This window comes from Gallinula chloropus (assembly GCF_964237585.1).
Source record: "Gallinula chloropus genome assembly, chromosome: 15".
Classification (NCBI taxonomy): Eukaryota; Metazoa; Chordata; class Aves; order Gruiformes; family Rallidae; genus Gallinula; species Gallinula chloropus.
Window position 1 is genome coordinate 4674331 of NC_140100.1, and position 13941 is coordinate 4688271.

General features: G+C 45.1%; 1 protein-coding gene across 1 annotated transcript; it reads right to left on the reverse strand.

The window, feature by feature from the left end:
• Window positions 1–3130: 3130 nt before the first annotated feature.
• Window positions 3131–4639, reverse strand: C1QTNF8 (C1q and TNF related 8; the record flags this gene model as incomplete). The annotated part of the gene is made up of 2 exons (XM_084271005.1): window positions 3131–3678; window positions 4414–4639. The coding sequence occupies 2 exons, from the start codon at window positions 4637–4639 to the stop codon at window positions 3131–3133; spliced, it is 774 nt and encodes a 257-aa protein (XP_084127131.1).
• Between the last annotated feature and the right edge of the window lie 9302 nt (window positions 4640–13941).

Sequence of the window (13941 nt, forward strand, 5' to 3'; positions counted from 1 at the left end):
GACCCACAGGAGAGCCAATGTTCCTCAATATAATGCACCTGAGACTTAGGGCAGCTGGGGCAGTTTTGTCATTTCTGTGCAATACTGCTTGCTGAAGGATTTGGAAGAAAGGTTCTGACAGATACCTGGTGACTTATTTCAAAGAATGAATTGCAAAGTGCTGATTTGGGGAAATAATGGGGAAAACAAATACAAATTAAGTTGTTTTCCTTTTCATTTATATTTCAGCACTTACCCCCTCCCCTATGCCTTCTCTTTTGAAAAGGACTTTAAAAGCTGTTTTCAAAGTTCAATTTTCCAAGCTACATATTGCTGGAAAAGGGATTTAAATTCTGTTCCTATAAGAGACCCTGGCAAGCTGCCTGTATGTTGATGAGCAGATCTCAAATATTTGTGCTGTGGATTTGGCTCATTAAACTCTGCTAAACAGGGATGCTTGTCCCAGCCCTTGAAGTTGGCAAGAGTTTAGGGATGCATTCAAAAGGTGGTAGTACAAATGTCTTTGTGCATCAAGCTTTTTAGATATTTCTTTTTTTTCCCCCTCAAAGAGCTTGGAGGTTGACACTTCTAGTTCTTAGATGCTGTAAATGACTAACTTGAATAACATGGGCAACCCAATAACCTTTTTTATTATTTGAAAGGTTATTCTGCACATGAAACCAATGTGGCTTTATTGGTTTACCTGATTATGCCATGGGTGTATCAGTCATGAGCATTTTGAATGTGTCCTATTGCTTCAATATTTGGAGTCTCTCCTGGTGTGTGTCTAGGTGTTACAGGGATATAGGTGATATACAGTGATATAGGTGGATGGCTTTTTGCTTGCTTCCTGGCAGAAGGTAACTCTTCCAAAATCAGTGCCAATTGAACATAAACACATTCTGGGTGTGTTTTTTCAGCTCTGGATTAGGCACTGTCAATAACTCCTTCTGAGCATGACATTTTAAGAGAACAGGAGTGTTTTTTTTCTTTGAAATTAGAGTCAATGCAGTGAACTGTGGATGGGGGTGAGTTAAAGCTGTGGTGAAACTGCTTGGATGTTGCAGCCCTGAGACTGCAGCAGTGTCATCCCTGCTCTACCACAGGCATCTCATGTCACCCTCTGCCACCCCACAGCTGGAGTGGTACCCTGCAATTGAAGTCTGACCATCTGCAGCTGCAAAATCTAAGTCTGGGTAGGGAATGGCTCAAAACTAGGGACAAAGGAGGGGTGGCAGGGGGGGAAGAAGTTGAGCAAGTGGCTGGGAAAACATCCTGTAAATGCCTTCACTGAGTCTAGTGCAGTGGAAAGGTTTCTGCTTGTGCATGTGTTTGCTCAGGGCAGGCACCTCCATGCTAGTGCTCCCTGTACTGAGTGGTGGGCTGCAAATAAGCAGTGCAACCATTAGGGCTTTTACCACCATCCTAATGGAAACAGCTGATTATGAAGCTTTTTTTAGGAGGAAGATGGGAAGGAAATGCTGTGCAATAACCTGACCTAAGCAGCTGGGATAGCTGACAGTGGGCCAGTGGAGAATCTGCATAAAATGCCCTTGGGAGAGGTTTTTACAGCTGTGCAAGGTTCCTACTTTTCAAGGTTGCAGGTTGTGATAAAAGCAGACATTGTTTCAAGGCTTGTAGATCCATTTTAACCAAACATTTACTCTGCAGATAGGCTACTTAAAAGTTCCTATCTTCACAAAGACTGTGAGGTCTCAGAGTTTTTTACAGCAAGGGGTCCTTAGCATCTTTCTCTTCCCATCCTGATGGTTCATGATAGCTGTTAACTGGCCTGCAAGGAGAGGAGCTAATGTCAATCTAATGTTTTGAGTCTCTTGGTGTTGAAGTAACTAAAATTGCCACCTAAGACTGTTACATGGGATTGGAAGTCCAGTCTAGTGCATTTAGCTCTGTACTGTAAACATTCATATGGAGATAAGATAAAACCAACGTACTCAAGCAAGTGTACTCAAAGCAATACCTTTATTTCAGCTATTTCACCAAACAGCTGTGGATAGGTGAGGTACAGTACTGAAGCAGTTTGCTTAGCTCGAATTTTTCATGTATCCTTCACACAAATGGCTTGGGATGCAAACAAGAGACTGGGATAACAGCCAAGGAGGAACTGGTGAAAATGTTGTTTCTTGCTGATGAACATAAGTTTCCACTGTGGTGTCAACGATGTTTTAGGAAAAAAGAAACCAAATCCCCTAAGATATCACTGCTTGTAGTAAAGAACCTTTTTTCTTTTTGGTTTTCTTTTCCACTTTCCAGAAATGAGGGTGCTAGAAGAGGGTAATTTTCAGACATGAACATGGCCTCAGATTCCAATTCTGAAATTGGATCCCAAGACAGAGCTCACCCTTTTTCTTAAAATGGGAAATATATGTATTCCCAGCCATGTTGGATGCTCTTGTGTGACTATTTCTAGCAGTACAGAAGACTAGTGAAATTAAAGCATGTGCCTACAGCTGTACTTAAAACCCTGTGCCTCTGAAAAAGCTTTGCCAGATCAATATGCTGTTATTTATCTAATTCTAGCAGTATGTTCTCAGAATGTAATGTTACATGAAATGGAACAAACCCAAAATTTAGGATAAATGTACTGTGCAAAATACTGTTCTTAACACTGGTGTGTTCTTGCCTACCTGAGTGGAGCAGACCTGGTGTAGGTGCTGGCAAGTTTGGGCTCTTGCAGTGTGCAGTATTGCCAACAAAGGCACCCAAGTATTGTTGTAAATGTAATGATGTTCCTTAACTAGCACCCAGATAACAGGTATCTGAAGATGATCCTTAAATATAATTAAATTGTCTTCTCTAAAGCACAGTCAAGGAGTTAAATTTTTTGCTATCAACTTGGCAAACTCTTTAGGGATGTTACTGGGTATCTATCCAGGACTGTAGAACTGGAGCCTTCTGTATACATCTTCTCCAGGGCACATAAGGGCTGGAGCCTTCTCAATACTTGTGTAACTTGCATCGCCTTGAAGTAGTCACTTCCATCCATGCAGGTGTCCTTGGTGTGGCCAGACAACCCTGTCAGCAGGCCAGGAGGCCTGAAATCCTTCCAAGTGGAACTAGACATATGCGTTTCTAAGAGGGAAGACACTAATGCATCTACCAAAGCTTTGACCCTAAAGCTGATAGATGGCTACTCTATGGCTGGCTTGATTAAATGGCCATTGAAGATGATGTAAACATCAGACTCCTCACTATAAATGGCGTTTTCTCGCTCCCGCTTGAACATCCTCACCCAGACCTCATCTCCTTCTTGCAGATCCAGCATCAGGCTCTGGCTCTGCATGATGCTCCGATCGCTGGGCTGGGTGTAGAGGATGGCCACCTCTTTATCGTTCTTCATCAAGTGCAGGTAGGTTTCCTTGAAGTTCCAGGTGTGGACATTGAGGCTGAAGTAGTAGATGCCTGCCACATAGCAGAAGAACTTCCCCGAGAACATGTTGAAGTGCTTGTAGAGGTTCACGAATTCAGTGTCAAAAGTGACGTGCTGGAAGTAGTCTGAGCTATGAAGGGGTTTTCTCCGACCCACTGAGAAAGCAGCATAAAGCTGCTTGCAGGAATGGCCTTGTGGGCCAGGCTGGCCTTTCTGTCCCTTCCGTCCATTGAAGCCACGCAGCCCTCTTTCTCCTTCCTTCCCAACTGCTCCAGGGTACCCTTTCTCTCCCATTTCACCCTTCTCACCTGCAAGCACAATGGAAAATCTTATCAAAGACACAAAGCACAAGCTGTAGACACATCCTGTGGGAGACAACAAGCAAGCAGCAGCTAAAACACTGTTTTCCCAGCATTGGTCAGACACCAGGACCTTCCTAATCCTTAGAAGGATAAAAATACCAGCTTATGGTCTTCCGAGCTTATGATGCCAATGTTCAGTGTCCAATTGGAACTCCATGGCCTGACCAGACCGGTTACATGAATGCAGTATTCATGAACCCAGCTCCTTTGTGCACAGGTCAGGGCAAGGAAAGGCATTGATTTTGCTGAGGTCTGAGTTGGGCCTATGAGACATGGTTGGGTTTGTCTGGACTGTGCGTCTTTGCTTGCAAGACTCCCTGGCATGTCTCCTGTATTATATGCTTTATTTATGTTTGCCTGCCTTACTGAGACAAAAACATGCAGTGGGAAAAGTGAGGGTCTTTCCTAGTTTCTAACTCTACCACATAGTAACTCTGCAATAACATTTCTATCTGCTTTTTAGTCTGACCTAACTTGAGCTTCCAGTGATTTTGGCTTTTGACAGATTAGATCCTTTGGCCAGCTCTTCTCACTTCCACACATTTACAGCCTGAGCCTTGTCACCCCTTTACCTTCCTTTGGGTAAACAAAGTGGAAGAGTTTCATGATGTAAGGAGGACCACAACTTGCAAAATGAGGGTAAGCATGTAAGATAAAGCATGTTATCACAGCTTTACCCACCTTTGAGGATGGTGATATCTATGGTGGGCTGGACTTTGGGTATGGAATAGGCAGGGTCACTGCTCATCCTCGTGTACCGTGAGGAGATGATGGAGACAGGCTGCTCGGAAGGCCCGCAGCATCGCACGCATGAGAGGCGCCGCGGTTCCCTTTTCGGCAGACTCTTTTCCAGCACAGCACTGACACTCACAGTGGACACCAAGAGCAGGAGAAACACAGAGCTCATCTTCAGTGGAGCCAGCTGGACTGAGCAAAGGAGCAGAAATTATTAACATGGTGATTCAAATCAGAGCTTCTGATGGGCCATCTGTTAATGTTACCGCAAGGTGCATTTCTTCTGATTAATTATTAGCTTATCTTGTAGTGGCACCAGGAGACTCCAGGTAGGAAGGGTGCCCCACTGCGCACTGTTTACAAGCAACGGAAAAGGCAATCCCTATCTCTCATTACCTACAGTTGAAATATCTGACAAGGGAAACCAGGTAAACAAAAGAAAAACAAAACAAAACCTGCTGAGATCAGAAGCTAAGCCAGAGATGCTTATAGCTGTTGTGGAAAGCTCTGCTCAAAGCATACTCGCTGTCTGGCTGCTGTTGGAACAGCCCTTGCAAAAGCTGCTGGGTAAAAGACACTGACTGTTGCTCTCTGGTTACTGCTTCTTGCATTGTTGGTCTGAAAAAATCAAAATCAGATCCAGAAAATGAAACTTTTACAGAGCCTAAACATGATTTTTTTTTTTAGAGGAAAAATCTGAAGGGAAATGAAACAAAAAGGAATTAGAAGCATTTGCCTCTTTAGCTGTTCTCCCTCAGCCTCTTTCCAAGGTGAACTAGCCAAGTAGATTGTGTCTTTGACCATGTCCACGTACTTTTTCCTAGCACAATTTCTGTGTCTGCTTTCCATTCTTACCCTCCAATGTGCAGAATGGAAAGCCAGGTAGCTGCAGCAGGCTGGACTGGGATTTGCTCTGCACAAACACTAGTTCTTGAGTTCATCTCTCAAGAGTTCTCTTGTTCATCCGTTACTGACAAGCTCCAAAGGCCCTGATTACTGGGTGAAATGATCCGAGAAAATGTTTCAGGTGGCACAAAGGTGACTTTTCTCTAGGTCCCCATCTCCTTCCTAAGGAGGGACTGGAGCTGGAGAAAGGCAACTGCCTCCTCTCACCATGTACCACTAGTGTTGTTCTATTGACTGCAGTGGTGTTTCATGCAGAACAGAGCTTGGACCAATGCTTTTTTGAACCTTATCCAAACTCTAATTACTTGGATGGACTCTTGTTGACATCGGGGTGGGAACAGCATTTACAACTCCCTTTCTACTAGCTTTAATTCCTGGAATAGGTAGGGAAGGTAGTAGCTAGATGTCCTAGCTCTCAGGAATCACTCAATGAGCACAGGTCCTGCCTACAGAGGAAGGGAGGGGATCCTGCCATGGAACTCTGCAAATGCTTCACTGGGTGCAAAATGCACCCATTGAGAAAATATTTTTTTTGAAAAAAAGTGTCAGTCTGGGGCAAGGTACTTGGATTGTACTGGCATTCTTAGGAGATGTTTTCTTCCAGTCCCTACCTGTCCCAAAAGAACTGTCATTCACACCTTTTATTGCTTGGTGTAATCTAGCTCTCTGGAAACCCGATGAATACTTATTAGCAGGAACATAATAACTTTCCTTCTGACAAGCAGTGGAAGTTCTTTCATCAAATCCGTTGTAACTTGAAATGATCTTTCTATTCATAATTGTACCTCATTCTATGTACAAGCCTGAAGAGAGATTAATACTCCTTTTATATCAGTGTTCAGGGCCTGAATTTCATTTTCATTAAGCTCTATTTAATTTTCATTCACTTCTTAAGCCATCTTTGTGCTGCCAAGCAGGAACATAAATGCAATGCAAGTCTAAATAGACAGTGAGTTATAAATAACCATCACATATGGGATCATAATGGAAGGTCTGCACTGTGTAGTACGTTTGAGGTCCACGTAATGTTTCTGGGGTCTCTGCTGTGACTGAAGTCATGCATTTATATAATGGTCTAAAGAAGACCTACCAGGAAGCCAGACACCAGGGTGAATCCTTTAGGGTAAGCTGAAATGGTTTCTGATCAAGCTGAACGTGTCCCTGCTCATTGCAGGGGGGTTGGACTAGATGACCTTTAAAGGTCCCTTCCCACCCAAACCATTCGATGTTCACTTAGAGTCCCCGGCAATCAGGACCAATATATCGTCATTGAGGCTAAAAGCTATTTAGCTCTTCTCAGAAGTGTGGGTAGTCAATAACCTGGGGATAAAGTGTAGGGCAGTTGATTACATTATCAGGACATTAAAACCAGAGGACATAATTGCTCATAATACCTTCATGAAGGAGAGAGAGCATTCATTAAGAGGGGTATTCATAATGGGCGGAAGGGAAAGGATTCATAAATATGAAGAAATTACTTTACATTTATATAGGCCATTACTCTCCCTAAGATGAACAACTTCCCTATTTTTAGAAGTGACTTAAGGGAAAAAAAAAGTCTGGGTGAAAAATCAGTGTTCAGGTTGTGCATATTTCACATTACTGTAATCCAATCAGCCTCTGAAGAAATCATGTCTGCTTGCATGATTCATGAAGAACAATTACTCAGGTTATTGCCTAGAAATTGCATTTGGGGGGGGGAAAAAAAGGGAAAAAGAAAAAAGAAGCAAACAATGCAACAACCCAGTCAATTCAGGGCATCCTAGACCTGGCACCCTTCCACCACGTCTTCCTTTAGAAAATCAGTGAAGGTAGTTCACTAAAGAGGCAGAAACATGGATTTGTTGCAGTATCTGTGATTAGGTGATATTTCAAAGGTGTCTGTGAATAAACACTTTCAGATTGCTGAAGGAAAGGACAGGAGGGGAAGTAAAACAGGAGAAGAGGTGGTGAGAAAGGAGTCTGAGAGTACTACAAGAAAAGGGTGATGAATTCAGCAGTATGGAATTATGTTTGGACGATGTCCACCACAAAACCAGAGATCATGTGAAGGAACACTTCAAAACAGGAATCAAAAGTGAAATGAGATAGCAAAGGAAGCAAACCTGGGAAGGATTCCTATATGACCAGATCATGCCAATCTGGGGAAAAACAGTCATTTGAGCCAGGTTACAGAGGAGAAGCAGACATAACTCTTGTGGTGATAAAGTCAAATCAGATGCCTTAAAAAAAAAAACCCAAAACAAAAACCAACCAACCAAAAAGGACAGAGCTCAGAATTTAGGATCTGTGAGGTAAAGTGAGATGTTGGCTTTAGACATTTGTTTTTTTTTTTTTTTTTTCCTGTAAAGATAATTATTGTGACTTTATTTTTGTCAAATGTGATGATGATGGATTTGACTTCAGTTGCACAGGTTTATCTTCTTGAGAAGACAGCAAACAAGCAGCTGGGCTTTGCTCTGCTATGGCCACGACTCACCAGAGCACAGGCTGGGAGGCTGCCTCTCCTGCACATCATTCAGATCCCTGCACAGGAGGGACATCCATCCTCCTTCCAGCCATGATCCGACATGCTCGTTAGTGCCTGAAATGATGCATTAGTACTCCACTGAATGCCCTCAAGCTGCAAAACTGAGTATATTCTTGCTTGGTCATCCTTCACAACACCTCTGTAGAGATGGACAGGAGCATCCTGAGAGCAACAGATTAAAACTGGACATATAAATTACTGTCTTTGTCTTCTGTGCTGGGAACCTGCAAATCCCAACCTGGTTCAAACCCTGAAATCTTGTTTTTCCTGTTCAGATGATGACAGATACACAGGCATCCCAACGGCTGGCAGGAAAATTGGTGTCCTGACTAGAAACTTTGCAGTCTGTAAACGTTTCACTGGAGGACGTGAAGCTGGTCTCAACCCTCCCCCTCTCAAAACTGCCTTTTCAGTCCATCTTCTCTGGCTCTGCTTAAGCTCTAGTTCACTTTGAAAGAGCTGCCTGCCAGTTGAGTTTGAAACAGTTCAGTTGGAAAGCCTGGGGCAATGTGTAGAGAAGGGAAAACTGTTTGGATGCTTCTGATACTTGTTGCAAAACGCTGGTGAAGCAGAGAGCTCCCCACGAGGCTGGATGCACAGCCCCTTTGGTTGCAATAGCCAATTTCAAGTTAAATTATTGACTCTTCCAATAACACTTCCCAGCTTCCCCACTCCAAAGCACAGTGCAGGCCCCAGCATCTGCAAGTGGAACCAGGATGAAACCCAGCAACCAGTGTGGATGTAATCTGATGCTAAGGAAGAAATTCTCTATGTGTGAAGTGGGCAGATCTACCTTCTGGCAAACAATGGAAATTAATGAATGATGGAATGAGACATCTCTACCTGATGAAAGGCATTTCATTTCAGTGAATTTTGGAGATGAGGATGGCTGCTGGTGGTGTTAGCTATAACATTAGAATATGTTATTGTTGGAGAGCTGTTTAAACGTAATGAAAGGTTTCTTTGGCCAAAACCACACTTTAGCTAAGGTTTAAAAAGACTGTTTGGTTTTTTTCTGTCCCTTTTCTTTTCCTCCCCTTTGAATTTTTAAGTAGAAAGACAAAATTAAAATATTACCAGAAGGGCTTATTTGTTCAGGTATTTCTGCCTGACCCAAAACAAGAATAAAAAGCAACTGAAATTACCCATTTCCTTGCATTAAATTCAAACACGTCTGTTCTTCAGCCCCCTTTGAAAGGGTGTGTCTGCCTTCCTAACCAGAGCTGGCAATCCAAACCCTTTAATGGCTGTTGCCTGGCCAGAACTGGTGAGGATGCAATGCCCAAACCAGGGATACTCTTGCCTAACAAGCTCAATCCAAGGCAGAACAGATGATTAAATAACATATTTTTGCTTTGCACTGACATTGGAAGTACCCTGAACTAAATATAATCCATCAAGCTTATTATTTACACATATTTTACTTGCTATGAATAACCTGCATCAAAAGTGCTGGTTTTCCAGTAAAAACTGGCATTCCTGGTGCCTGTCAGCAACAACAACCAAAAAAGCACCTAATTCTTCCCATGCAGGGCTCTAGAGGTGCTGCAAACCTTTGCCAGGGGAAGGCAGAAACCATTAGTTCCAGTTCAAGGAGTTAAATTATGTGATTCTTTCTTCTTGTGTGCACCTTCTTATTTAAATGTATTTTCTTGACACTATTAGAGCTGGAGAGAGCACCTTGATTGATTTTTTTGGTTCATGATTGAGTTTAATCTTTCAGCTCAAGGTAGACAGCTTATGTATGAGGCACATTTGCCCATGCAAAGCTTCTTAATCATTCTGTGTACCTGAAGAATTCTAACGCTCTGATCTAAAGTAACACATCTGAGCAATAGAAATGATAAGGAATCCCCATAATGTCTGTAAAAATAGCTTACTTGGTCTGCACGCAGCAAGAATAAAGCAAGAAGGCAAAGCAAATCAGCCTGGAGGCTGGACTGAAAGGTTTTCCTTGTAATTAACAATGTGGATCTTGCAGCCTGACCCCTAATCTAGGCCAAGCCATGACTGGGCTGTTGGCACTGCGAGCACCCCCTCTGGGGTCTATAGGTCAAGTCAAAGGTACAGATCTACATTAATCTTTCCCCAGGCCCACGTTTTCACTGGGTACAGTGGAAGTATGTCCTTACCTCGCAGGGGTGCTGGAAGAATAAATCCTACTAGTAATTGTGCTGAGCTTTATTGAGAGTTCACAAGGCAGAAGTTGTTCTTGGATCCCTGAGCCACACTTCAAATTTCTGCTAACGTTTTCCTTCCTGTTATTCCTTGGGCTTCACTTGGAAAAGTCATCTATGACTCTCTTTGCTTTAAATTCACAGAGCACAGGACAACACCAGCCACTGCCCCTTCTAATTAGTGACAAATCTGGACTGAGAACCCAAAAGGGCAGTTAAGACTAAAACCTTTCTTGCGCCTCCGAGATGGAAAACACATGGATGTGTCAGCCTCGAACCTCGGCGTTGTTCCAGAGCTGGAAAATATTCCATTTCAGCTTTTTTACCTTTTATCTTCTTTCAAGCTTCAGCCTCCTCACTGTTCCAGATCTCTGCATCGCCAGCAGCAGGAAACGAAGCATCGTTAAGGCCGGGCTCGTCTGGACACTGGGCTTCCTCTTGGAAATGATTTGCTCAGGACTTCTTTCATTTTCTTCCCCAGGAGGATCTAAAATTTCCTCACAAGCAGCTTATTGTAGAGAAGCCCAAAACACTGAAGGAGCTTGTGAGTTTTCAAAGATAAAGCTGTGACAGCTCAGCGGTTCCCCTGCCCGTGGTGCCAGAGGCAAGTGTGGGGCAGCTCCTCTATGACACGATGCTTGCAGAGGTGCTTCGCTGGAGCTGAGCATCAAGAGCCTGTCTGCAGCCATGAAGTGATCTGAGGGCTTGCAGACAAGAATATTTGGATCCCAAAAAGCGAAGCAGTTATAAAAATTTCCACTGTCTGTAGTGGTTTGCAGATGACTGATGTTAACGCCCTCTTGTCTCCAGTGTTTATACAACGCGCTGGGGCAAAGCACGAGAGGGGCTGGGAGTGCTGCTGGAGGCAGCTGGGCTGGGTCCAGCACTGTGAGGAGTTGCAAGTGGGGCAGGAATGGAGGCAAAGCCTGGATCTGGCCATGGAGGAGTCCAGGCCTGTTAGTTGCATCCATGTCTGTAATGGTCTGGGTGAGCATTTCAGTCTGCAGTTGCATTTCTAATTATCCGATTTATTCTTTATTTACTGGTGCTTTTTTAACATGTGCCTGTTTGCAGGGTGTGTGAAGTGCCCTAATTCCTCTGTCCCAGGAGCTGTGAAACACCTTCAGCCCACTGGCACATGCCCCTGAGCAGTGGCAGTTCATGCAGTTACACGTGCCCCCTCCAGCTGTGATTTCACCTGTCAGACATGGGAAGAGATGAGGATCCCAAGAAAACATCCCTTCCTACCACCTGCACACGCTGAGACCCAGGGGCTTGTATGGAGTTAAGGCAGTCGGTCCCCTGTATGGAACCAGTCCCTTTGCACTGTGCTGCCTTTCCTGGGTTGCGGTGGGGGCTGTTAGCACATAGCATACATTGGGAGAAAAAAGGATGTTTGCTGATTGCTAAACAAACAACCTTTCCCTCTCTCCTTCCCTTCCCTGCCTGTACCTTCAGCACCGGGAATGCAACCACAGTGTCCTGGGAATGGCCCCTGCTCTGGGCTGGGCGGCACCTCGAAAGCCTTTCTGTCTCCACAGCAAGCCCAGGCAGTGATTCACCCCCACAAGCTACAATAAGCCACTGCCAGGGCAGCTCCTCTGATAGAGCAAATCATTCCGAAGAAGGGGATGACACAAAACTCTCCTTCTTCCTCCCATAAGGAGGCAGCTTTCCCGTTAACTTGCCACTGCTGACTCAGCTGCTCCGGGATCTCAGCTTTCTGTGTGCCAAAATAAAGCAGGCAGAGGTGTCCCTGCAGCAAGTCCTATAGGTGTTGGGTGGGTGGGAGCACCAGGACATGGATGCTGTCCCAGCACCACTGCAGACCCCTGCTTATGGCTCAGGAACGAGCCGCACATTTCAGACGGCCGCAGTTCTCTGGAGAGGCTGGAGAGGCACAGTCCCATAAAGTTTCCACGTCTGCAGAGGATGCCAAGAAACGGCTCTTTCCTGCCCTGGGCTCCCACAGCCGTGCAGGAGCCTGCATCAGATCAGAGCCATGAGGGATGGGGCAGTGCTCCCCATCCCACTGCTCAGCCGCAGCTAAGAGTAAAGTCAGACTAGAAGGAAGCATCGCTCTGGAGGGCTAAGGGTGGTTAAGGAAACAAGATGTGTTAGTAGGAACAAATTAAACCAGCTCAGCAATCACCTGGCCTTGCACTTGGCTGCTACAGTGAAGCAGAAAAGGTGAGATGAAGCAGTGCAGGCAGCGACTACCTGTTCTGTGACTCACCCGAGCCACCTGCTTCTGCAGGGTGGGAACAATTTGTTCCCTATAGCAATAGCATCTCTCCCTCTCCTCCCCCAACTTATTCAGATCCATTTAACTTACCTTGTGACTCGGGACCCCCTATCTCTTACTCTTTTTTCTGTTGCTTAGCAGGATGCATATTATGAAAGCTGCCGTTCATTCAGGTTTTTCAGTTCTCAGTCGTGGCTGCAGCTTCCTAGCTGGAGTCCAAATGAAACACTGAAAGTCAGTCCGGCTCCTTATGAAACCCAGCAGCTAGGTTGTTTGCAAAAGCAGGGTTTTTTTTCTTGTTGCTCTGCTTGCATCAACTTGTGCTGGGTTCCTGTGCTTTTGTCCTGCTATGGTTTCCTCAGGGCTTGCAGCCGCTGTGGGGTTGCACGGTGCCTCTCACAATGATGGAAATGAAGAGCAAAAAATTTGTGAATAGAGAAAAAAAAAAAAAAATCAAAAAAATGCAGCCCCAAAACCACATCCAGTGTTCCAGCCAAGAGAGAAAGTGCTGAGATCACATGGAAATAATTTTTCTTTGGGAGATTTCAGCATCCTTTTAGGCAGGAGAAAGGGAGGGGGGGGAAACCCAACCCCAAACCTCCAATAAAAGCTCTGGCTTTAGTGCATGAGCTGTAAAGGTAGTGATAGATTCTTGAAGGGGCACAGCAATGGAAACAGCACCTGTGGTGGCTTTGGGGGAAGGTGTAGTTGTGTGGCCAGGTGCCTGGGGACAGGCCAGTGCCAAGGGAAGATGTCACCCCCATTGTGCCATGCACCTTCCTGCTGAAAAACAAACCCCTTCCTCCAGAAAAGGCTGACCAGCAATTCACCACTGTTTCATGTAACTGGGAGAGAGTTACAGACAACCCTGGCTGCAGCAATCACAGCTGAGATGCCACCAGGCTCTGTGTGGAATGGAATGTCTTTGAAGGAGGCTGAGCTGAGGCATCTTCAGAGAAGCCATCCAGCCCTGTCCTGACCAGGCTCCCTAGCTGCTGAGGAGCAGACAGTGGCCCTGGCCACACGTGAGTCCCTTGGGGAGGCTGGTGGCTGCAGAACTGAGCAGAGCATGGCACAGTGCTGCGTGCTGGCAGGGTCACCCCTCAGCCAGGAGCCCAACCGGGATGTAGCACAGACTGCTCTTGTCCAAGAGACTGCTGAGACAAAGTCACCTGGGACAGCAAGGAGCAGACACAGGGGTTTGGAGCATGTTGAACATCACCCACCTCCCCGGCCCCGGGGCAGAGCAGCACTGTGCCAGTGCTATCTGATTTTAGTGCCCATACTTTCTTAGGTGGAATTGCACACTTGGCCATTTCCAGCCTTTGGAAAAAAGGTGGCTCTGTGTAAAACCAAGCTTGGGATCTGAAACTGGGGACTTTTTTGGTTTGGATTTTTTCCTTCTTTTTTTATTTTTTTTTTCCTGTTTTGCAACTGCTTCCCATGAATTGTACAAAAGGGAGATGAAAAGGGATGGGTACCCTACATAGTGCAAACTCCAGCATCATTCCTGCACTGAGACTGAAGAAGAAAAGCAGGACTTTGACTGCCTTGAGAACATCAGGAGGGGAAAGGTGTGTTTTGTTCTCTCCAAGTGCCCTTCCCCACTTCAGGTC